Source organism: Neoarius graeffei, chromosome 7 (genome assembly GCF_027579695.1).
Source record: "Neoarius graeffei isolate fNeoGra1 chromosome 7, fNeoGra1.pri, whole genome shotgun sequence".
Classification (NCBI taxonomy): domain Eukaryota; kingdom Metazoa; phylum Chordata; class Actinopteri; order Siluriformes; family Ariidae; genus Neoarius; species Neoarius graeffei.
Window position 1 is genome coordinate 43986858 of NC_083575.1, and position 25201 is coordinate 44012058.

General features: G+C 41.3%; 1 protein-coding gene across 2 annotated transcripts in view; it reads right to left on the reverse strand.

Moving 5' to 3' along the window:
* The window catches only part of gfra4a (GDNF family receptor alpha 4a), a 273181-nt gene that overhangs the window by 29015 nt on the left and 218965 nt on the right, over window positions 1-25201 (reverse strand). For both annotated transcript variants that reach the window (XM_060924683.1, XM_060924684.1), the window contains exons 2-3: window positions 12311-12589; window positions 12094-12174 (exon numbers count right to left, since the gene is read on the reverse strand). In XM_060924683.1, the coding sequence (XP_060780666.1) occupies window positions 12094-12174; window positions 12311-12589 (360 nt within the window). The remainder of the gene's footprint in view (window positions 1-12093; window positions 12175-12310; window positions 12590-25201) is intronic.

Genomic DNA, 25201 nt, shown 5'->3' on the forward strand with positions numbered 1-25201 from the left:
TTTACCAAGGGCACTAACACAACCCCATACCATGACAGACCCTGGCTTTTGGACTTGTTGTTGGTAACAGTCCGGATGGTCCTTTTTGTCTTTGGTCCAGCGCACACAGTGTTCATTTCTTCCAAAAAAAACCCCCTGGAATTCTGATTTGTCTGACCACAATACATATTTTCACTGTGTGATGGTCCATCCCAGATGGTGCCAAGCCCAGAGAAATTAACTGTGCTTCTGTACACAGTGAACATAAGGCTTCCTTTTTGCACAGTAAAGTTTTAATTTGTACATTTGTGGATGTAACTCTGTATTGTAGTGCTTGACAAAGGTTTACCAAAGTAATCCTGAGCCCATGTGGTTACAGCAGCTATACAGTGGTGCTTGAAAGTTTGTGAACCCTTTAGAATTTTCTATATTTCTGCATAAATATGACCTAAAACATCATCAGATTTTCACACAAGTCCTAAAAGTTGATAAAGAGAACCCAGTTAAACAAATGAGACAAAAATATTATACTTGGTCATTTATTTATTGAGGAAAATGATCCAATATTACACATCTGTGAGTGGCAAAAGTATGTGAACCTTTGCTTTCAGTATCTGGTGTGACCCCCTTGTGCAGCAATAACTGCAACTAAACGTTTGTGGTAACTGTTGATCAGTCCTGCACACCGGCTTGGAGGAATTTTAGCCCATTCCTCCGTACAGAACAGCTTAAATTCTGGGATGTTGGTGGGTTTCCTCACATGAACTGCTTGCTTCAGGTTCTTCCACAACATTTCCATTGGATTAAGGTCAGGACTTTGACTTGGCCATTCCAAAACATTAACTTTATCCCTCTTTAACCATTCTTTGGTAGAACGACTTGTGTGCTTAGGGTTGCTGTCTTGCTGCATGATCCACCTTCTCTTGAGATTCACTTCATGGACAGATGTCATGACATTTTCCTTTAGAATTCGCTGGTATAATTCAGAATTCATTGTTCCATCAATGATGGCAAGCCGTCCTGGCCCAGATGCAGTAAAACAGGCCCAAACCATGATACTGACACCACCATGTTTCACAGATGGGATAAGGTTCTGATGCTGGAATGCAGTGCTTTCCTTTCTCCAAACATAACGCTTCTCATTTAAACCAAAAAGTTCTATTTTGGTCTCATCCGTCCACAAAACATTTTTCCAATAACCTTCTGGCTTGTCCACGTGATCTTTTGCAAACTGCAGATGAGCAGCAATGTTCTTTTTGGAGAGCAGTGGCTTTCTCCTTGCAACCCTGCCATGCACACCATTGTTGTTCAGTGTTCTCCTGATGGTGGACTCATGAACCTTAACATTAGCCAATGTGAGAGAGGCCTTCAGTTGCTTAGAAGTTACCCTGGGGTCTTTTGTGACCTCGATGACTATTACACACCTTGCTCTTGGAGTGATCTTTGTTGGTCGACCACTCCTGGGGAGGGTAACAATGGTCTTGTATTTCCTCCATTTGTACACAATCTGTCTGACTGTGGATTGGTGGAGTCCAAACTCTTTAGAGATGGTTCTGTAACCTTTTCCAGCCTGATGTGCATCAACAACGCTTTTTCTGAGGTCTTCAGAAATCTCCTTTGTTCGTGCCATGATACACTTCCACAAACATGTGTTGTGAAGATCAGACTTTGATAGATCCCTGTTCTTTAAATAAAACAGGGTGCCCACTCACACCTGATTGTCATCCCATTGATTGAAAACACCTGACTCTAATTTCACCTTTAAATTTACTGCTAATCCTAGACGTTCACATACTTTTGCCACTCACAGATATGTAACATTGGATCATTTTTCCTCAATAAATAAATGACCAAGTAGAATATTTTTGTCTCATTTGTTTAACTGGGTTCTCTTTATCTACTTTTAGGACTTGTGTGAAAATCTGATGATGTTTTAGGTCATATTTATGCAGAAATATAGAAAATTCTAAAGGGTTCACAAACTTTCAAGCACCACTGTAGATGAATGATGGTTCTTGATGCAGTACCCAGTTCTTGCATCCTTGCCCATTATGCACCACAATTACTTCAGATTACTTGACTTGTTTAATGATGATATGCACCATAGAGGGTGAAATATCAAAATCCCTTCATACCTTCCTTTGAGGAACATTGTTTTTAAATATTTCAATAATTTTCTCACACATTTGTTGACTAACTGGTGATCCTTGGCCCACCTTTGCTCCTCAAAGACTAGGCCTTTCCTGGACACTGATTTTGTACCAAATCATGATTACAATCACCTGTTGACTTCATCTGTTTCAAATCACATCATTATTTAATTGTTTTACCTCATTACTAGCCCTAAATTGCCCCTGTCCCAAACTTTTTTGGAATGTGCTGCAGGGCTGAAATGCAGGAATTGATGTATATTAACAAATGAAATGAAGTTGACCAAGCAAAATATGAAATATCTTGGGTTCATACTGTCTGCAATAAAATACACGTCAAAGTAAATCTAGATATTCCTGCTTTCTTTTTTTTATTTGCACTTTCCATACAATCCCAACTTTTTCTGATTTGGGTTGTATTTCATATTTGGACTTCACCTACAGTACATTTATAGGTACCTGTTGCTATGGCCATTTTTTCATCTTGGAAGTAGTATTCATAGGTTTTTCCTTTTGAAAATGACCGTTTTGAAGGGCCCTTCAATGTAAATGCTTTCCATCACTTCAGTTTGGAACAACCCTCCAAATGACTGCTGTGGGTAGTTCCCCTATGAAGTGCCCTGTGTATGATTCATCACTTCCAATTGGAAAGCTCTCTTGAATTCTTCTTCTTCTTCTTCATTAGGCAAGTCATTTTCTAGATGGGCAAGTCATTTTCTCTCATACTGTCTCACTCAGTCACAGAGGAAGGCCTATTGTATTGTGTGCAGAGAGGACTGTAATCAGAGAGCAGTTTGGTTGCATTTCATTTTCATCCATCATTACTGGAGTTTTTTTCTGCACAGGCCACTGATCAATACACTGTTGGTTTTCCTCACACCAGCACTCATTACTCTGCTACAGACACCTGGTCTGTCTGTGGAACTCACAGTCTGTATCATAGCATCACAAACTACTGTTCTGACACAGCCTACAGCCTCCCTTGTTCCAACCTTAACACACACACTTAAAAATTTTATTTGGATCTAAACACAAGGAAATTTCTTATTACAGATCCAAATACTAATGGAAGTAATTTTATAGGATTAGTAAGAACAGGTCAATCACAAAATGTCATGTGCTATCCATTGCTATGCATTAACTAGCACAGGTCAATCACAAAGTGTCCCATACTATACATTACACTGTATTGATAGTTAGGGGTAAACATGTAAAAATAGGCATGGTTAAGGGTACACATGGCATCTCCTTCTCCAGATTGATATGCTGCCTATTATGGCAGAGATTGAACAATACTTGGCAAGTTTTTTTGAATTGTCCTTATTCAGTCCACAAAATTGCAGCCCACGCAGGGCAAATCTATGTACATGTCCCAGGCTGCCAAACACTAGAACAACAAGTTTACACCTATAGCCCTGGTTTGTGACTGTATCCAAAAGTGGCTGATATTTTAAAAGCTTGGAGTGGTAACAAGTGTCCATATATAGGTCAAAACAACAATCTATTTCCACAAAAATACAACCCTGATTCCAAAAAAGTTGGGACAAAGTACAAATTGTAAATAAAAACAGAATGCAATAATTTACAAATCTCAAAAACTGATACTGTATTCACAATAGAACATAGACAACATATCAAATGTCGAAAGTGAGACATTTTGAAATTTCATGCCAAATATTGGCTCATTTGAAATTTCATGACAGCAACACATCTCAAATAAGTTGGGACAGGGGCAATAAGAGGCTGGAAAAGTTAAAGGTACAAAAAAGGAACAGCTGGAGGACCAAATTGCAACTCATTAGGTCAATTGGCAATAGGTCATTAACATGACTGGGTATAAAAAGAGCATCTTGGAGTGGCAGCGGCTCTCAGAAGTAAAGATGGGAAGAGGATCACCAATCCCCCTAATTCTGCGCCAACAAATAGTGGAGCAATATCAGAAAGGAGTTCAACAGTGTAAAATTGCAAAGAGTTTGAACATATCATCATCTACAGTGCATAATATCATCAAAAAATTCAGAGAATCTGGAAGAATTTCTGTGCGTAAGGGCCAAGGCCGGAAAACCATACTGGGTGCCCGTGATCTTCAGGGCCCTTAGACGGCACTGCATCACATACAGGCATGCTTCTGTATTGGAAATCACAAAATGGGCTCAGGAATATTTCCGGAGAACATTATCTGTGAACACAATTCACCGTGCCATCCGCTGTTGCCAGCTAAAACTCTATAGTTCAAAGAAGAAGCTGTATCTAAACATGATTCAGAAGCGCAGACGTCTTCTCTGGGCCAAGACTCATTTAAAATGGACTGTGGCAAAGTGGAAAACTGTTCTGTGGTCAGACGAATCAAAATTTGAAGTTCTTTATGGAACTCAGGGACGCTGTGTCATTCGGACTAAAGAGGAGAAGGACGACCCAAGTTGTTATCAGCGCTCAGTTCAGAAGCCTGCATCTCTGATGGTATGGGATTGCATTAGTGTGTGTGGCATGGGCAGCTTACACACCTGGAAAGACACCATCAATGCTGAAAGGTATATCCAGGTTCTAGAGCAACATATGCTCCCATCCAGACGATGTCTCTTTCAGGGAAGACCTTGCATTTTCCAACATGACAATGCCAAACCACATACTGCATCAATTATAGCATCATGGCTGCATAGAAGAAGGGTCCGGGTACTGAACTGGCCAGCCTGCAGTCCAGATCTTTCACCCATAGAAAACATTTGGTGCATCATAAAACAGAAGATACGACAAAAAAGACCTAAGACAGTTGAGCAACTAGAATCCTACATTAGACAAGAATGGGTTAACATTCCTATCCCTAAACTTGAACAACTTGTCCCCTCAGTCCCCAGACGTTTACAGACTGTTGTAAAGAGAAAAGGGGATGTCTCACAGTGGTAAACATGGCCTTGTCCCAACTTTTTTTAGATGTGTTGTTGTCATGAAATTTAAACTCGCCTAATTTTTTTTCTTTAAATTATACATTTTCTCAGTTTAAACATTTGATATGTTATCTATGTTCTAGTCTGAATAAAATATGGAATTTTGAAACTTCCACATCATTGCATTCTGTTTTTATTTACAATTTGTACTTTGTCCCAACTTTTTTGGAATCGGGGTTGTAACATTCTTATTGTCAGCATCTATAATGGTGATGTCAGGGGTGTTTGGAATGTTACTAAGGGGCGTGTCTTCATGATTAGTGCTAAACCAGTCCATTTTTACTGCACAGTGGTTATGGATTTTTATTGAAAGTCCGTACACCTCTTTGATGTCTTTTGTTACCAGGGCCACCAACCTGTCATGCCGTGCTATATAGAGACCTTTATAAAAGTTGCATCCATTTAAAATGTGTGCAACTGTCTCATTATGATGGGTAGTGAGATGGAGAATGCAATGTGGATGATGTCTACATGGATACCAGATGGCCAGATTAGATTTAGTCGGTAGCACTTGAAGACGGGCTTTGATGGTAAAAATGAGGATATCCTCACCGACTGAGGTGTTGGAGTATATAGTATGAGACAGGGAGTGATTTGCGTAGGGTAAACATGCCAGTTTCCCTTGTAGCCTGAGGCCTGTCCAATGTTCTGCGCTCTGAGATCGCCAAATTTTGAGAATGGCTGCTCTCGCGCTTTCAATTGGTAGCTCTTGTAATGTGTCATGGAGTTTGTAAGTAACGCAGAGGTAGGTGAGCGGGTCTGTTACAACATTTTGCAACGCCACTGGTGCGCTGTCTGGTCTCGCCCACTTCAGGTTTAATCCCATACGATTACATAAATCGTTTAGATCAAGCCAATCAGATCTCACGCCGAATCCTGCAGCTTTGATGTTTAGTTTGCCGTTGTCTTTAATTTGAAACCCCAAAAACTGCTCTTCACCCTCCCTGGTGACTGGAATTTTGCGCCTGTTAAGATGTTGTATAAGAGATGCATGAACCATCTCTCTCACTGTCAGGTCGCTATTATGTAGCATGTTCAGGAGGTGGCTGGTTCTCGTGGCCGTGTATACCCACTCAACATTCGCAATACCCAGACAACCATCCTTTCGTGACTGAAAGATGATGTCTCTAGTTGAGTGCGTATTAAGGCCAAGCCACTTCCTTACCAGTTGCACTGTTTTATTGTTTAGATCTATGAGTGTCTTCTGTGGAATATGGACATTGGTGAATAAATGCTGAATTTTCGCCAAGGCAATTTATCTGGTGGCCTGAAGCTTCATGATGATGGGTAAAGGGCTGGAGTCAATGAGATCCAGCCTATTTAAATATTCGCTGGTAAGCTCTGCCAGTTGTTCTTGCCAGTCACCTGCCACATTAAACTTTACACACACACACACACACACACACACACACACACACACACACACACACACACACACACACACACACAATGTACACAGCTACAGCTACCGTACACAAAGGTGTAACTGTACAGTGCAAAGAAGAATGTGTGTGGGTTTTTCTCATTGAATAATAAAACTTGCAAAACATAGGTCAGTCTGACATTAAAGTGAGGGTAAGGTGTCTATAACTGTTGATCAAAGTTGTCAGGAAGAAAATATTTCACGTTTTTTATGACCAAGCTTTCCTCAAAATATTTTTCCTCTGTCACTGTTCAGTATGTTGGTGTCAGTCTGCTACATATTCTCATATCCTAAACCTCAACACATGTCAGATTATTACAATGTCATAGGGACATGGAGTATGCTGGCTAAAAGACCCCATCACCCCAACAGTAAAATATTTCTTTCATATTAACTAAGCAAGTGGTATAAGCTGTATTTCAAATAACAGCATAGGTTTCATGGGTATTATGTGCTCAAAAATGACTTCACCCATGTTACTGTCCCAGTGTGCAGTGCTGTTCCCAGTACAGTAAGTGCTGCTTGCTCTTGTTCCGTGTCATCATGTGCTTTTGTTTATATTTTGCAATATGCCTTCATTTTTGTTCAAGTGCTATCCTATCATTTGTGTGTCTGCTATTTACACTTCATTAGTTTGTCAATGTAGACCCTGCTGTTTCTTGGTCTCACTGCAAAGTCTTATTGTACACACTTGTATCTTTAAATCTAAGCCTGATTTCATATTCTCACATTGTTTTTTTTTTATTTAAACTTATTTATGGATTATTCTAGTTTATTGATACCTGTCTATGCTTTGACACATGCTATATGGACGATGAGTATGATTATTTTCCTCAATAGATATCAGTAGAATCCTCAGTAGAATTCTGCTGCTCACTCCCCACTGCACATCAGTAGCTCTACTGTTGAAACAGTTAGCAATGTGAAGTTCCTGGGAGGGCACGTGGAAGACAACTTCACCTGGACCCTGAACATCACTGCCATCACCAAGAAACCTCAAAAGCGTGTACACTTTCTGTGACAGCTGAAGAAAGCCAGACTGCGAGTTGGCCTAGTGGTCAGTATGTCCACCTCTCGACTGGGAGATCGCGAGTTCTACTTACAGTCGGGTCATACCAAAGACCATCATAAAAATGGCACCTACTACTGTCTGGCAAGGCACGCTGCAATACAGATGTGAGTGGGGAAGTCAAACTCTCGCAGTTACCAGAGGACTAGCCCCCCACTGTAACCCTGGCTGTATAGGTGAGCGGCAGAGGGCTACCGAAATGGAGATTGGCGCTGCACCCATACGCCTTAAAGAGTTGGTTAGTACTGGGACAGGAGACTGCCTGGGAAGACCAGATTCTGGCATGAGAGGGACTTTGACTTTTTGACACTGAAGAAAGCCAGACTCCCTCCTCACATCCTTCTACTTAGGGATCATTGAGAGTGTTCTCTGCTGTTACCCTGCAGCAAATAGTGAGGACGGCGGAGAGGATCGTTGGGGTCTCTCTCCCATCCTTCTGCCAATTCTATAAGAAGCACATCGTCTGCTGTGCCAACAGCATAGTGCCGGACAAGTCCCACCCATCACATGGACTGTTCTCCCTCCTGCCATCTGGCAGAAGGTACCATAGTATCAGTGGCGGCTGCTGGTTTTTAAAACAGGGGAAGCCCATTTTACGCATTCATCATAAAACCTGTAGGCCGGATATCAAAGCATAGAAAGGTGTGCCCCATTAGCATAGTGAACTAGACAACCCTACCTAGTGGCAGAAAGTATTTTTGCTTGTACATTTCATGTTATAGTCTGGCTTGCCAGGCTAGTGCCTCATATCCTTAATCAAAAATATCAAACATCCAAAAATCACTGGCTATTCAACAAAGAGCCTTGAACATCATACCCTGATATGCAACACAGAGTCTTTAACACAACACCCAGCTGTGCAACACATCCTTGAACATCTTCTGCAACACAGTCTGGAAATTCATAACCAGGTAGGCTATGCAACACACAGAACCTTGAATATCATACCCAGGTATAACCTATAACACAGAGCCCACCATTCTCTTAACATTACTGAACAATATACACACTTCAGATTCATGAACATGAACACTATTTATTCACAAATTCTGCCCTCCGCTCCTTTTCCAGAAAATGGTCTGTGACCCTGTCATACCAGCTGGTTGTGCTTTCCAGAGACTTCACCAATTTCTGTTAGCAGCTAGCACTGCAGATCCCAATAAGGCTCAAGCTAGCCTACAACCAGATTGAACTACAAATGAAATAAACGAGTGAATTCACGAATGATCAAACTGATAGAATGGATGAAAGTTAACGGAGCACAATGAGTAATATTTACATTTATTTACAGAGTAATGTACAGAGACATCAATGAGAAGAAACGTTTATATGAAAAGAAATTCGGACAGCACTTTGGCACACGACTGCACTTTCTTGACATCCGCTAGGGACTGACTGATCATACTTCCGTGTTCCTCGCCAAAGTACCGGCCTCCTCATGTCTTTCAAACACTACCTCCAATAATCCTTTATCAGCCCGGCTTCTTGTCCCTCCCACTGTCTCGTTTAGTCCCAGAGAAGCCCGGCTTCCCTGGAAGTGACGATTTTGTTGATTTTAACCAATAACAACTAGCCACAATTGGCTGTTCAGAGCCGTCTCATAGACTGCAACGGATACCCGGCTGCCAGTCAGTGTTGCCAGATACTGCTGATGTTTTCCATCCCAAAATATGTTCAAAACCCGCCAAAATGCACTTAAAACCGCCCAATCTGGCAACACTGCTGCCAGTCCATAGAGCCCATTGAAATAAGAAAGATTACAGCCTGGCAGCAAAGGTGATTCTCGTAGCGAACTGCAAGTTCATCAGACATCACTCAAATAAGTTACAGGATAGTTATGAACATAAATACAATCTTGGGCATATATTATGTTATGCAAGTTATTGTTTTAATGAGAATTCAACGTCGTAGACGCCGCAGTTTGGGGAGAGAATTTTAGGGGAAGCTCGGCTTCCCTTGTTGTCTCTGAGAAATCGCCCCTGCATAGTATCCAAACTGTCATTGGCAGACACTGCATAAGCTTCTTCTTCCAGGCAGTCATTCAGAGTCCTCAACTCATTGTTACCCCCAAGGAACCGACAGTTCAAACTGGAACTACAGTTTTTTCATCCATTTGTCATCCATTTGCACACACAATGCTCACTTTGCACTTGTCTTGTCTTAATACCCTGGTAACACTTGAACTCTTCAAACTGAACTGCATTCTCTTCTATTTATGTGCTGAAATGAACATTTGCACACAAATGCACAATGCCATTTTGCACCGATCTTTGTCTTACCATTTATATTGTTCATTGTTCTTGGATAGGTAGATGTTTATATAGTTCAATGTCTACTTGGATAGCTATATAGAGAGTTATTTATGTACTTTATTTTGTAATCTATTTTCTCTATAAATGCACCACGGGGAGCCTGAGAGAAATGGTATTTCAATGCACTGTATATTTGTATATAGACGTATTGACAATAAAGCTCTCTTGAATCTTGAATTTCACTTGCATGTTACAGTTACGGTACCTTGATATTGGAATTATATTTCTCTAGTGTTTTCATATTTTATTCAGTGTGTGTGTGTGTGTGTTACAGCAGAATTTAAAGCCATTCTGTCAATGTTATTTCCTGCATATTATAATTGAAATGACCATATTTATCACCAAAATGACACCAGTGACACCAAACATGACACAACACAGGTAAAGGTCCCTCACACAGGTAAAGCTGAATTTCCAGTAGTCAGCTGTCCACATTAGCAACTCCTTCCACACAAACCCATGTGTTTAGTAATTTTTAAGTAAATGGAGTGTGCTTGCTAAGTGTTTGTAGTGTTTGAAAGCTGCAATTATTAAAACGCTAAAACTCATACCTGAATAGTCCACATTTAAATCACTACAATTACTGGCAGAAAATTAATCTCTGCCCCTCAGTCCTATGAATTTTCTTTTCCCAGTCATTCCCACCACAGTTGAAATGTTTCATATATGCCTTTACCAGCTCTCACTGTGTGTGTGTGTGTGTGTGTGTGTGTGTGTGTGTGTGTATGAGAGGTTGCTGTTGCTGATGAGTAACTATCTCATTATATTCTGCCCTCCAGTCCCATATAATTCAGCTCATGCCTTGAGCTCCTACAGCCCCAGACTGACAAACTGACAGTTTTATTTGTGTTTACGTGTTGTGCAATAACATGTTTCTGGTGATACTATGTCTTGAGCATTCGTCACTGTAGTCATACAAGATTAGAAGATTAGAAGAGACAATGCTAAGTGGCAGGTAAAGAGACAACATTTGGAGCCAAACATGCAGCTCACCATGTTGCTTTCAATACAAAATTTGAACCCCATCATCCCATTTTGCTTCATACAACACACCATTTTCTCTTTTCATTTTGATGAACTCCTTGAACTCTGTAGGGTCCAACAGCAGGTCTAGATTTACACACTTTACCCTCATCACTACATACAGGGGATAGTTTATATATTTATATTTACAGGGATAGGTATGTAGTATATATTTATTTTTGTAATTATATATTTTTATATAGATATTTATGAAGTGTATATATGGTATATATTTTTATAGGTGTATTAATGTAGTTTGGATTTCGGGGTAGTTAAAAAGGGGTGGGAAATTAAAAAAAGTATTGTACTTCTTCCCACTCCTTTTTCGAACAATGTGTGGTGTTTTGTAATGTCTTAGCTCTTTATGTTATTTATTTTTTTAATTTCTCATTTTCTTTCTTTTGTATGTACAAATAGTTACATACATTTTTATACATGTTCGAAATAAATAAACAAATAAAATAAATATATGCTACTATTAGTTTCACCAAATAATTCATAGCATTAATTGAATACTAAGCTTTTTAATTTATTTTAGGTATATTAAACTGAGGGCGGCACGGTGGTGTAGTGGTTAGTGCTGTCGCCTCACAGCAAGAAGGTCTGGGTTCGAGCCCCGTGGCCGGCGAGGGCCTTTCTGTGCGGAGTTTGTATGTTCTCCCTGTGTCCGCGTGGGTGTGCTCCGGTTTCCCCCACAGTCCAAAGACATGCAGGTTAGGTTAACTGGTGACTCTAAATTGACCGTAGGTGTGAATGTGAGTGTGAATGGTTGTCTGTGTCTATGTGTCAGCCCTGTGATGACCTGGCGACTTGTCCAGGGTGTACCCTGCCTTTCGCCCGTGGTCAGCTGGAATAGGCTCCAGCTTGCCTGCGACCCTGTAGAACAGGATAAAGCGGCTAGAGATAATGAGATGAGATGAGATATTAAACTGAGAGTTTTAATGATCACAAATATACTTCTCACCCAGAAAGCATACTGAATGAACAAATGTGTGAGAAGCACACAGCCATATGTCATGGAACCAATTAGAGAAACAAATATTTTAACAACAACTTAACCTATAATATACAGAACAGGCAGATTTAATTGCAGGCTGATATGATTCAACATTCTTCATAGAGGGTTAGAAATCTGTTTGATCTGGTGAAGATGTTCACACTGATTAACCGCGTGTGTGTGTGAAATACATACCTGCAGCAATGGAAGCCAGCCGAACATAATCAAACCCTCGCTCCACAGGCTCATATGGGTAATTCTCTACAAGGTTCAGTCCTACAAATGCACAGACACACGCACATGCATAAGCAGAACTTAATTACTCAGTAAAATGGCTCTGGGCACATCATGGTTTACTCTGTGTGTATTTGTGATTTTATCAATATTTGTTTTGACCTGAGTGTGTGTTTACCGTGTATTACAGACTGCTTGAGGCTCCAGTAGATGCTGAGGCAGTTCTTCTCCTTCTTCATGCCACGTTTACACTGGCAGCGGTGGAGAGGACTGGCTAGCAGAGCAGTCACAGCATTCTCGCAGTGGTTACGAGCCCCTGGCCCCAGCTTCACACTTCCCCCACCTGCCACACACTGACGCAGAGTGCGTAGTCGTGGACTGCATGCCTCATCACTGGAGCATGAATCGCCTGCAGTTAGGCAGTCCCACTGCCCCGCCAACACCAGCCAGGGCATTTCTGCACACAGGAGATGGGCAATTACACCACACCACACCGGGTCTGCATATATCAGTGTTTACCGTGGTCCAAGAGCCTGGAGCGATTATGGTAGAAATAAGCACTGTGATACATCTACATGATGCTCACACAATAAGTATTACATAGGCATGGTTTATTCTAGAGTAATAAGAAACTCTGGACTAAAATGTGCAGTTTTGTTATACATTCATAGATGTTCATACTCTAAAGTCCACTGCAGTGCAATTTACCACCTACATCACCTAATGATATTTCAGGCACCTGTGTTTTAAGGATCTGTAACACCTGGAAGCTAAAAATGTCCCAGTTTTTCCATGGCCTGCATAATCACCAGGCATGTCACCCTGGTGGCTCAGAACCACAGACTCTTGTAGTCATTTAAATGGGATGAGACAAAACTCCACAGGCAAAAATCACATCTCTATGTGAAGAAATGGTGTTGGTATTAAAATCTGGAGCTATTTATCATAATTAGACTTAGGGCCCGTTTACACGAGGACGCTGTCGGGTAAAAACGACTAAATATTTTATCGGAAGTGCCTTTCGTCTACACGGGGACGGCGTTTCCGAGGCTGAAAAACGGAAACAATTGAAAACGCCTTCCAAAGTGGATAAGTTAAAAACAGCCCCCGTTGCATATCCATCTAAACTACCCAATACGCGAAACTCTGCTCGGATCTGCTCACGTCGGGTACGCGTTTACGTCATACATATGTCATATACTGTACATGCCAGCCCGGGAAGTAAGAAAGTAAGTAAAAAAGTAAGAGCATGTCTGATTACATCGATCCAACGGACCTTCAAGCTGCTCTGGCAGCTTTAATAAACGTCCAGGAGTCCTTCGAACATCTATACCGAATCTGCACATATACCGTTAATGAACAGAGGCGGGTATAGTATGCTCTTACTTTTTTTACTTACTTTCTTACTTACCATAGCCAGAGTAGTCAAAGTTTTCGCGGCGCAGATGTGCAGATCAGACAAGACGGAAGACGTTGCGCATGCGTGCAGACATAGCGGAGGTCTTTCACAGCACCGCCTGGCATGCACATCTGTGACAGAGTGCAATGCGTCTGTCACTAAACAGCGGTTCCTCCCGCTGGTCATGTTTCAATGGTCAAGTGCAATGGACTAAACCACAGTTGCAAAGACATTCCAAATACAATCTGTGTTGTATGTTTGTTGTGGGTTTGGTAATGGGGGCTTTACAAGTATGTTTTGTTACGGGTACATTTGTTACAACTTTTAGATATGTAAACCTGAAATGTTTGGTACATGTGTTCATAGTAAAAGACGCGACACAGGTTTAAACAGCGCCAGCATTTATTAGTTTTCACTATAAACAATAGCATGTAAAGATTCATTAAGTGCGCACGTTTAACATCTGAATCCTTTTCTGCTAGAGTTTATCTAACATCAGCCAGAAATGTTTGTAGCCATTTACCTGCTGTAGTCTTCCGGGTGCGGGACCAAAGCAGAGTGCAGGTCTGAAAGCGCTTTTCAAGGTTTCTTCCGCGATGCGCGGGAAAGCAGCTCATTAGAGCGGAGAGAAATGGTCTAAAAATCTTACGTAAGTGTTTGTTGTAATATTTAAGGTCTGCACATAGTTGTAGGAGTGTAATGCATGCAGTGAAAATGTTTAGAACTGTTAAAATCTGTCTAGATGTGTTGATTGATTTTAATTGTGTTAAGACTGTGACGTAGTCTTTTAAATATGCGCTGCACTGTTCATTCGGGGGATGGCCTCGGCAGGGAGAGGACGCATGACTTGAGCTCTGTGTGAGTAATGCCAGAGTAGCCTAGCTTGCGTGGGTATTTTGTCTCAGAATTTTTTTTTGTTTGGTTTTGTCATCAGTGTTTTTTTTGTTTGTTTGTCCTGTTTGTGTTAACTGCCGGCTTAAGAATAAAAAGAAAACTATTTTTGTACAAGAATTTTCCTTGTTTTGCTCATCATTCTGACTGACTACTCCATCCACTCGGCACACTCTATTACAACATCCAATTGAATTCCACACATTTATGCATCACCGTATAGACGCAGATTTTCTCCTTGAAAACGGTCGTGTAGACGCGGAAAAAAGTGAGAACGAAAACGGACTTTTGCGTTTTTGTTTCAGACCGTCCCCGTGTAAAGTGGGCCTTAGTAATTTGAATATGCTATAAGAAACATTAAATAAAAGAGTGCAATGAACAGAAATTGTCCATTTTATTATATTACAGACATTTAGCAGATGCTCTTAATTAGAATGACGTACAACAAGACCCTGACATACCCACAGCAGTCGGCAGCCCAGGGAGCAGTTGGGGGTTTGGTGCCATGCTCAAGGGTACTTCAGCCATTCCTGCTGGTCCAGGGAATCAAACAAGTGACTTTTTGGTCTCCAGAATGGCAGACACGAGAATACCTAAAGTGCTTCTCTTCAGTCAACTGAACTGCGGAAAAGATCAGTGGGCAGTCCGAGGTTGAGATACAACCCCGATTCCAAAAAAGTTGGGACAAAGTACAAATTGCAAATAAAAATGGAATGCAATGATGTGGAAATTTCAAAATTCCATATTTTATTCAGAATAGAACATAGATGACATATCAAATGTTTAAACTGAGAAAATGTATCATTTAAAGAGAAAAATTAGGTGATTTTAAATTTCATGACAACAACACATCTCAAAAAAGTTGGGACAAGGCCATGTTTACCACTGTGAGACATCCCCTTTTCTCTTTACAACAGTCTGTAAATGTCTGGGGACTGAGGAGACAAGTTGCTCAAGTTTAGGGATAGGAATGTTAACCCATTCTTGTCTAATGTAGGATTCTAGTTGCTCAAATGTCTTGGGTCTTTTTTGTTGTATCTTCCGTTTTATGATGCGCCAAATGTTTTCTATGGGTGAAAGATCTGGACTGCAGGCTGGCCAGTTCAGTACCCGGACCCTTCTTCTACGCAGCCATGATGCTGTAATTGATGCAGTATGTGGTTTGGCATTGTCTCTCTCATCTCATTATCTGTAGCCACTTTATCCTGTTCTACAGGGTCGCAGGCAAGCTGGAGCCTATCCCAGCTGACTACGGGCGAAAGGCGGGGTACACCCTGGACAAGTCACCAGGTCATCACAGGGCTGACACATAGACACAGACAACCATTCACACTCCCATTCACACCTACGGTCAATTTAGAGCCACCAGTTAACCTAACCTGCATGTCTTTGGACTGTGGGGGAAACCGGAGCACCCGGAGGAAACCCACGCGGACACGGGGAGAACATGCAAACTTCACACAGAAAGGCCCTCGCCGGCCACGGGGCTCGAACCTGGACCTTCTTGCTGTGAGGCGACAGAGCTAACCACTACACCACCGTGCCGCCCGGTTTGGTATCGTCATGTTGGAAAATGCAAGGTCTTCCCTGAAAGAGACGTGGTCTGGATGGGAGCATACGTTGCTCTAGAACCTGAATATACCTTTCAGCATTGATGGTGTCTTTCCAGATGTGTAAGCTGCCCATGCCACATGCACTAATGCAACCCCATACCATCAGAGATGTAAGCTTCTGAACTGAGCACTGATAACTTGGGTCGTCCTTCTCCTCTTTTAGTCCGAATGACACGGCATCCCTGATTTCCATAAAGAACTTCAAATTTTGATTCGTCTGACCACGGAACAGTTTTCCACTTTGCCACAGTCCATTTTAAATGACCCTTGGCCCAGAGAAGACGTCTGCGCTTCTGGATCATGTATAGATACGGCTTCTTCTTTGAACTATAGAGTTTTAGCTGGCAACGGCGGATGGCACGGTGAATTGTGTTCACAGATAATGTTCTCTGGAAATATTCCTGAGCCCATTTTGTGATTTCCAATACAGAAGCATGCCTGTATGTGATGCAGTGCCGTCTAAGGGCCCGAAGATCACGGGCACCCAGTATGGTTTTCTGGCCTTGACCCTTATGCACAGAGATTCTTCCAGATTCTCTGAATCTTTTGATGATATTATGCACTGTAGATGATATGTTCAAACTCTTTGCAATTTCACACTTTCGAACTCCTTTCTGATATTGCTCCACTATTTGTCGGCGCAGAATTAGGGGGATTGGTGATCCTCTTCCCATCTTTACTTTTGAGAGCCGCTGCCACTCCAAGATGCTCTTTTTATACCCAGTCATGTTAATGACTTATTGCCAATTGACCTAATGAGTTGCAATTTGGTCCTCCAGCTGTTCCTTTTTTGTACCTTTAACTTTTCCAGCCTCTTATTGCCCCGTCCCAACTTTTTTGAGATGTGTTGCTGTCATGAAATTTCAAATGAGCCAATATTTGGCATGACATTTCAAAATGTCTCACTTTCGACATTTGATATGTTGTCTATGTTCTATTGTGAATACAATATCAGTTTTTGAGACTTGTAAATTATTGCATTCTGTTTTTATTTACAATTTGTACTTTGTCCCAACTTTTTTGGAATTGAGGTTGTACAAGGACACACTCAAACACAACCTCAAGAGATGTGGAATCAACCCTGACGCCTGGGAAAGCACTGCCAAAGTCTGTGCGACATGGCGCAGCACTTGCAGCGAGTGCATCCAGGTCTTTAAGGAGAGGCAAACTGGTCTACTTAATAAGAAATGTGCCAAGAGGAAGGCCACTAACACCACTACCAGCCCTTTGTACCAGTGCAGCATATGTGACAGGGCTTGTGGCTCTAGGATTGGTCTCTTTGCTCATAAAAAGAGTCATCACTAGTGTCGCTGGATACTCATGCCTTGCCTTCTATGTGAGACTCCATCAAGGCTAAAGCACCATGCTCTGAGAGGATTTCTGATATACAGTACCAGTCAAAAGTTTGGACATGCCTACTCATTCATAGTTACCAGAGGACTAGCTCCTCCACTGTAACCCTAGCTGTATAAGCAAGAGGCAGAGGGCTATCGAAATGGAGATCGGTGCCACACCAATGCGCCTTAAAGAGGTGGTTAGTACTTGGACAGGAGACTGCCTGGGAAAACCAGATTCTGGCATGAGAGGGACTTGACTTGACTCATTTATAAGTTTTTCTGTATTTTAACTATTTACTACATTGTAGAACAACACCGAAGACATCAAAACTATAAAATAGCATATGGAACATACACTGACTGGCCACTTTAATAGGAACCTGTTCTTGAGTCTAAGATTCCTGACATAAAAGCCTCACCATAACATTATAATCTCAGATAATGTTGACACATAAAGGCTCAGACATCTCATCTCATCTCATCTCATTATCTCTAGCCGCTTTATCCTTCTACAGGGTCGCAGGCAAGCTGGAGCCTATCCCAGCTGACTATGGGCGAAAGGCGGGGTACACCCTGGACAAGTCGCCAGGTCATCACAGGGCTGACACATAGACACAGACAATCATTCACACTCACACCTATGGTCAATTTAGAGTCACCAGTTAACCTAACCTGCATGTCTTTGGACTGTGGGGGAAACCGGAGCACCCGGAGGAAACCCACGCGGACACGGGGAGAACATGCAAACTCCACACAGAAAGGCCCTCGCCGGCCCCGGGGCTCGAACCCAGGACCTTCTTGCTGTGAGGCGACAGCGCTAACCACCACACCACCGTGCCGCCCAGGCTCAGACATGCCTAGGCAATTTATAAAGCCAGGAACTATGAGAAAACTTTCATAATCCCCTGAAAGTTGGACTATTGTGACTATGGTTAGCGCACTGTGCTATGGCTGTAGAAACCCTGGTTCAAATCCAGGTCATGGCATTGTTGGGGAAGCCATAGCCTAATGGTTAGAGAAGCAGCTTTGGAAACAAAATGTTGCTGGTTTGATTCCTTGAACCAGTGGAAATGAATCAAATGCCTTGAGCAATACACTTAACCCCTGGGCTACACTGGGTGCATTGTGCGTTGCTCTGGATAAGAGTGTTTGCTGAATGCCTGTAATGTAATCCAATGAAATTGGAAAATTCTGTAATGGTTGGCAATTATGTTTGCTTGATTCCACAAGGCCCAAAGCATGAAGGAACCTTTATTAAATGACACTTACCTGGCCAGCATCAACTTAGCTGTAACACAGAGCTGCAGTGATATGCACAGCATATAAAATATTTCTTATAAGGGAAAAATGAAACTTTGCAGACCCTCATGAAATAAATATCACTCAAATGCAGTTCACCCTCCTGCTGTTGTTTTTATTATGCTAGAGAGAACAATATTTTCATTAGGCTTGAGAGCACAGTGTTTTCATTATGCACAACAGCACAGCGACTTTCTCACCCAACATCATGGTCTTTCAAGAACAGATATGCACTTGCACATGTACAGCTTCTCAACACACTAATAACAGATGAATGCAATGTTGCATGATCGGAAGCGTAACACAAATCTGGCCATGTTAGGCATGATTTGTTCTACCACGATCATCTAAAGTTTCAGAAAAGTTAAATTCTCATTGCTATACTCAGACAATAAGAATAAGCTCTTTATTTTAAGACTGAAGATAATTAGTTGAGCTTTAGTATCTCTGTATAGCATGGACTGCTGTAGGCAGTGAAATTAATGTGTTGCTGCTAAAAAGATGGCTTGACAACCGTTTGTCATTTTGTTGGTTGCCAGATGTTCCATCAGCATTAGCACAATTATATTAAATAGAGCTGCTGTGGTCCTGTTTAGGGTCCTGTGGTCCCCAGTGTGTGCATCTAATAGTGTAATGTACTACGCAGCCTGTCTGTCTTTATTGACTTTTAGATTAACAGTGGCTAAATGGGATCGTAGCTTGGTTACTTCTGAATGGCATACAATTGGTTGTACACTTCTGTGGTTTTTAAAAAGACATTGCAGCACCTGACACTGAGTGAGTGACAGTGTTGTGAATGGAGAGATGGTTTATGAAACCAAGTTAACCAGTGACAAAGACGGAACAAGAGAAACATGAAAAAAGATGAGAAGAAGCTCTGCAGAGATCTGATGCTTCATATTCGATAAACCATAAACCATATACATCACTTTAACAGCAATCCCCTTGTGACAAAAAGAGGCTAATCTTGTGTAGAAGATCAACCCGAAGCACAGATTATACTATAATCAGGTCATTTGTTTATGAAGTGATTTGATGATGTGCGACACAGCTTTGATGCAGCCATGAATGCCTCAGCACAGTACTCCTACTGCTTCAACGCAAGCTGCCAGAAGCAATCAATTTTTGTCCTCCAGATTGATTCTAATACCTTTCACATCTTTGTACTGAAATTAATGCATTTCCATGAGTGAATTTCACACACACACACACACACACACACACACACACACACACACACACACACACACACACACAGAGCGAGAGAGAGAGAGCGAGCGCACAACTAGTGATGATGGTGTGTTTCTTGGCTGATTGATGATTAGCACTAGGATAATTCTCCAGGATAATTAGACCAAGGTTTCTCAACTAGAGTCCAACTCATGAAGGGTTTCAGCAGGTGGATCAGGGGAGTTGTCAGCACAGAATGTTTCAAACTTTGCAGGCCAGGAATGGAGCTGAAAACCCCCATATATCAGCGCTTCCCCTCAATTAGACATGAACAAAAACCTAGTGTTGAATACACACTCTGCATGTGTGGATGATTAGTGTGTGTATGTGAATGTGTCCGTGGGTATGTGTCCATGGGTATGTGAGCTCACCCCTGCAGTGTTAAAATGCTATCTCACTGTGACTGGCTTCTTCACAGCAGGCCTCTGTTTCTCTCTCATAACCCCTGGCACAGAAGCTTTCCCTTATTATAGAAACAAGTCTGTCAGCTTTTGCATTTTGTGATCATAGGCATGAACTTTTCATGAAAGTAAAAAAACCCAAACAAACAAACAAACCTTTAATAAAAGAAAGAAAAAAGAAAGCTCCATTTTTGAGGACTGAGTGAAATTAAAGAGTGCTCATCTTTTTCATTCCCCAAACCTTTTAAATTGCATTTTCATTTTGGCCTGTGTCTGTGTGAATCAGTGGCGGCTGGTAGTCTTTCAAACAGGGGAGGCTGGTCGGTTACGATATTTCCAGATTTTAAAAGAAAAAAGAAAAAACACATCAATTTTGTCCATACTCTTGCCTCTGATCTGGCTGATTGTTGGCAGCATCACAAACTGTGAAATAACAGATTCTTTTGGCCCATTAGCCTACTGTCCAATATACATGATGGGGGGGGGGGGGGGTATTTTAACATTCTATATTTTAAAATTGTGGCATGTTGTTTAAAAATTGATCATTATTGAAAGCAGCTCTTTGTCAGGAACCTCAGCAGTAGAGCTGGGTGCCACACATTTCATTCAATGACACTTTCCCTATATTTTACTTATTTTGACTGAGAAATGTTTTACTGACAATTTTGATAACCCTTCACTGTTAATCCAGGTCTGTAGTGTGAAATGTTCTCGGCTGTGTTTTTGTTTAAAAATGTTTTCCAAATTGTAGCTGTGTTTAATTCATATCCAGAAAAATATATATTCCAATATAATATACTCAGCATAAACATTTTAAATAGATTCTATATTTTTGGTCCATCCATGACATATTACTAAAGTAGCCTATTTACTGTTGTTGATGTGGGTCACTTGCTGTTAGCCAATTCACTTTCTCGTACCAGGAGAGCTGAAAGGAACGAGTATTATTCCCTACCTTTTTCACCAAGTCAATTTGAGGCGTTGGTCTACCCTGCTCTTTAATTTTAATTTTTTCCTCGAAAGGAAGACTGGCAAATGGCTTTGCCAAAATTAAATCAGCAATGCTTGGCATCCGTGCGCAGCTTTCTTGCTAGCTGACTAGCCCCCTCAAGTTCAAGTTCAGTCACTCAAATAAACGAAATTTCTGGAACTAAGATAGCAAACTTAACACTATATTTACACTTTATTTACAATGAAAATATACACAAACTAAAAAAGCTGGTAGAAACCGTATGTAATGAATGAAATCGAAATGCAAGCTGATCTCTTACAATACACCACAGCACTTGCGAATCCGCATGGGACTGAACTGAAATTCACCGCTGCCTGTCTATAGTTGAAACGAACTGTCAATCAAAGAAAATATCCGGCCGCTTTCACCAATCACCAGTCTCCTCGCGGAAACTGCCATGTCCCTCCCATGTGAGGCTGGGAGTACATAGGCGGGCATTTTCGCAGTATTTGTCCAATAACCGTCTTGCATTTTGAGATTGAAAAATGCATAGCTCCCAAATGCCATTGAAGTCCACTGAGGCTGGGAGTCCGTGAGACTCCGTGGGCGGGCGTTTTCGCAGTATTTGTCCAATAATCGTCTTGCATTGTGAGATTGAAAAGCGCAGAGCTCCCAAATGCCATTGAAGTCCACTGAGGCTGTGCTGCATCGCGCTGTCACGAGGGGGAAAAACTCACGCACACATTAAAGTTATAAGGGAATGATTTCGCACTGTAGTTGGGTTGAACACATATACAGTGGTGCTTGAAAGTTTGTGAACCCTTTAGAATTTTCTATATTTCTGCATAAATATGACTTAAAACATCATCAGATTTTCACACAAGTCCTAAAAGTCGATAAAGAGAACCCAGTTAAACAAATGAGACAAAAATATTATACTTGGTCATTTATTTATTGAGGAAAATGATCCAATATTACATATCTGTGAGTGGCAAAAGTATGTGAACCTCTAGGATTAGCAGTTAATTTGAAGGTGAAATTAGAGTCAGGTGTTTTCAATCAGTGGGATGACAATCAGGTGTGAGTGGGCACCCTGTTTTATTTAAAGAACAGGGATCTATCAAAGTCTGATCTTCACAACACGTTTGTGGAAGTGTATCATGGCACGAACAAAGGAAATTTCTTTAGGACCTCAGAAAAAGTGTTGTTGATGCTCATCAGGCTGGAAAAGTTTACAAAACCATCTCTAAAGAGTTTGGACTCCACCAATCCACAGTCAGACAGATTGTGTACAAATGGAGGAAATTCAAGACCATTGTTACCCTCCCCAGGAGTGGTCGACCAACAAAGATCACTCCAAGAGCAAGGCGTGTAATAGTCGGTGAGGTCACAAAGGACCCCAGGGTAACTTCTAAGCAACTGAAGGCCTCTCTCACATTGGCTAATGTTAATGTTCATGAGTCCACCATCAGGAGAACACTGAACAACAATGGTGTGCATGGCAGGGTTGCAAGGAGAAAGCCACTGCTCTCCAAAAAGAACATTGCTGCTCGTCTGCAGTTTGCTAAAGATCACGTGGACAAGCCAGAAGGCTATGGGAAAAATGTTTTGTGGATGGATGAGACCAAAATAGGACTTTTTGGTTTCAATGAGAAGCGTTATGGTTGGAGAAAGGAAAACACTGCATTCCAGCATCAGAACCTTATCCCATCTGTGAAACATGATGGTGGTAGTATCATGATTTGGGACTGTTTTGCTGCATCTGGGCCAGGACGGCTTGCCATCATTGATGGAACAATGAATTCTGAATTATACCAGCGAATTCTAACGGAAAATGTCAGGACATCTGTCTATGAAGTGAATCTCAAGAGAAGGTGGGTCATGCAGCAAGACAACGACCCAAATTACACAAGTCGTTCTACCAAAGAACGGTTAAAGAAGAATAAAGTTAATGTTTTGGAATGGCCAAGTCAAAGTTCTGACCTTAATACAATCGAAATGTTGTGGAAGGACCTGAAGCGAGCAGTTCATGTGAGGAAACCCACCAACATCCCAGAGTTGAAGCTGTTCTGTACGAAGTAATGGACTAAAATTCCTCCAAGCCGGTGTGCAGGACTGATCAACAGTTACTGGAAACGTTTAGTTGCAGTTATTGCTGCACAAGGGGGTCACACCAGATACTGAAAGCAAAGATCACATACTTTTGCCACTCACAGAAATGTAATATTGGATCATTTCCATCAATAAATAAATGACCAAGTATAATATTTTTGTCTCATTTGTTGAACTGGGTTTTCTTTATCTACTTTTAGGACTTGTGTGAAAATCCGATGATGTTTTAGGTCATATTTATGCAGAAATGTAGACAATTCTGAAGGGTTCACAAACTTTCAAGCACCACTGTATTTTTATGATTCTGGATCTGAAATAGCAATGTTATAAGGTCGGCTATAACATAAGCCTAGCGCAATTCATCCTACACGATGTTCGTCATTTTTAGAGGAGGCTGAGCCTCCCTCGTTGTCTTAGAGCAATCGCCCGTGGTGTGAATGTATTTTCTGCATTCCACTTTGATTAGCCTCATGGTCAGCAGTATATAGTAACTGTATTTATCTATGTTTTCGAAATATTTCTGTTTTTTTTTCAGTGAATTTTGGACATTATTTTTAGCTATCCAATAACCAAAATCGCGCTTTCAACTACCAACATTCACCTCAAAGACTCGATTCAAATTTCTCGATTTCTGAAATAACATTTTTGAAATGTTCATTTAATTTTTTCAATTTATATCATGAAATTTTGGACTAACGTATAATTTTGCAGTTCGTTTCCAAACAGCATAGTTTTCCTGTTACTATAGCTAGCTGTCTAAACACAATCATTGCTTCTGCCCACCCACTATCTTTTTATACTGCTACTCATGCAACATTACAGGGCAGTTGAACACTTCAGGAGAAAGCGATAACAGTCCTTCACAGACATGAGCTCACCGACATGCATGATCGGCTCATGTCATTCTGATTGACAGGGAAGAGAGTAATACCATCCTTCCCACCCAGAGAGTAGGGCCAATTTAAGTTAATTAAAGTAGTTGCTGGCTATTATGCTTTCTGGACTGAAATAGGTGAAAACATTATTATTGCCATTAAGAAGTGGGAAGACAAACTTTTTGTTCACAGTAAAAAGAAGGTTTTTTGATAAAACATAAAAAGCAATGGAAAATCCTATGGAAAATGTTTTTGCTATTCTTGTTATTTAAAGACTTATTTTGCTTGTCTACCTGTGCACATGTACATGAGGCCATGAGTTCTGGCCTGGCTATACTGTATACTGACCAAAGCATTGTTAACTTGGAAAGTAAGCACTGGCAAAAAAAGTAGTTTTTTTTTTAAAATAATGATTTTATTATTACAAGGTGGCATGGTGGTGTAGTGGTTAGCATTGTCACTTCACAGCAAGAAGGTCCTGGGTTCAAGCCCAGTGGCCAATGAGGGCCTTTCTGTGTGGTGTTTGCATGTTCTCCCCGTGTCTGCGTGGGTTTCCTCCAGGTGCTCCGGTTTCTCCCAAAGACATGCAGGTTAGGCTAATTAGTGGCTCCAAATTGACCATAGGTGTGAGTGTGAATGGTTGTTTGTCTCTGTGTGTCAGCCCTGCGATGAACTGGTGACTTGTCCAGGGTGTACTTTGCCTCTCGCCCATAGTCAGCTGGGATAGGCTCCAGCTTACCTGCGACCCTGTACAGGATAAGCAGCTACAAATAATAGATGGATGATTTTATTATTACACCTCTACAAATTGGTGGATGTTAGAATATGTTCACAGTTAGTGAGGTGTTAATGGTTGCTTTTGGAACATGGCGTAGTTTCTCCTAATGACTATTGGCAGTTGGATTGGAAGAGGTGTGAGTGGTGGCTTGAGCATGGGATGGAGTTACAAATTAAAAGTCT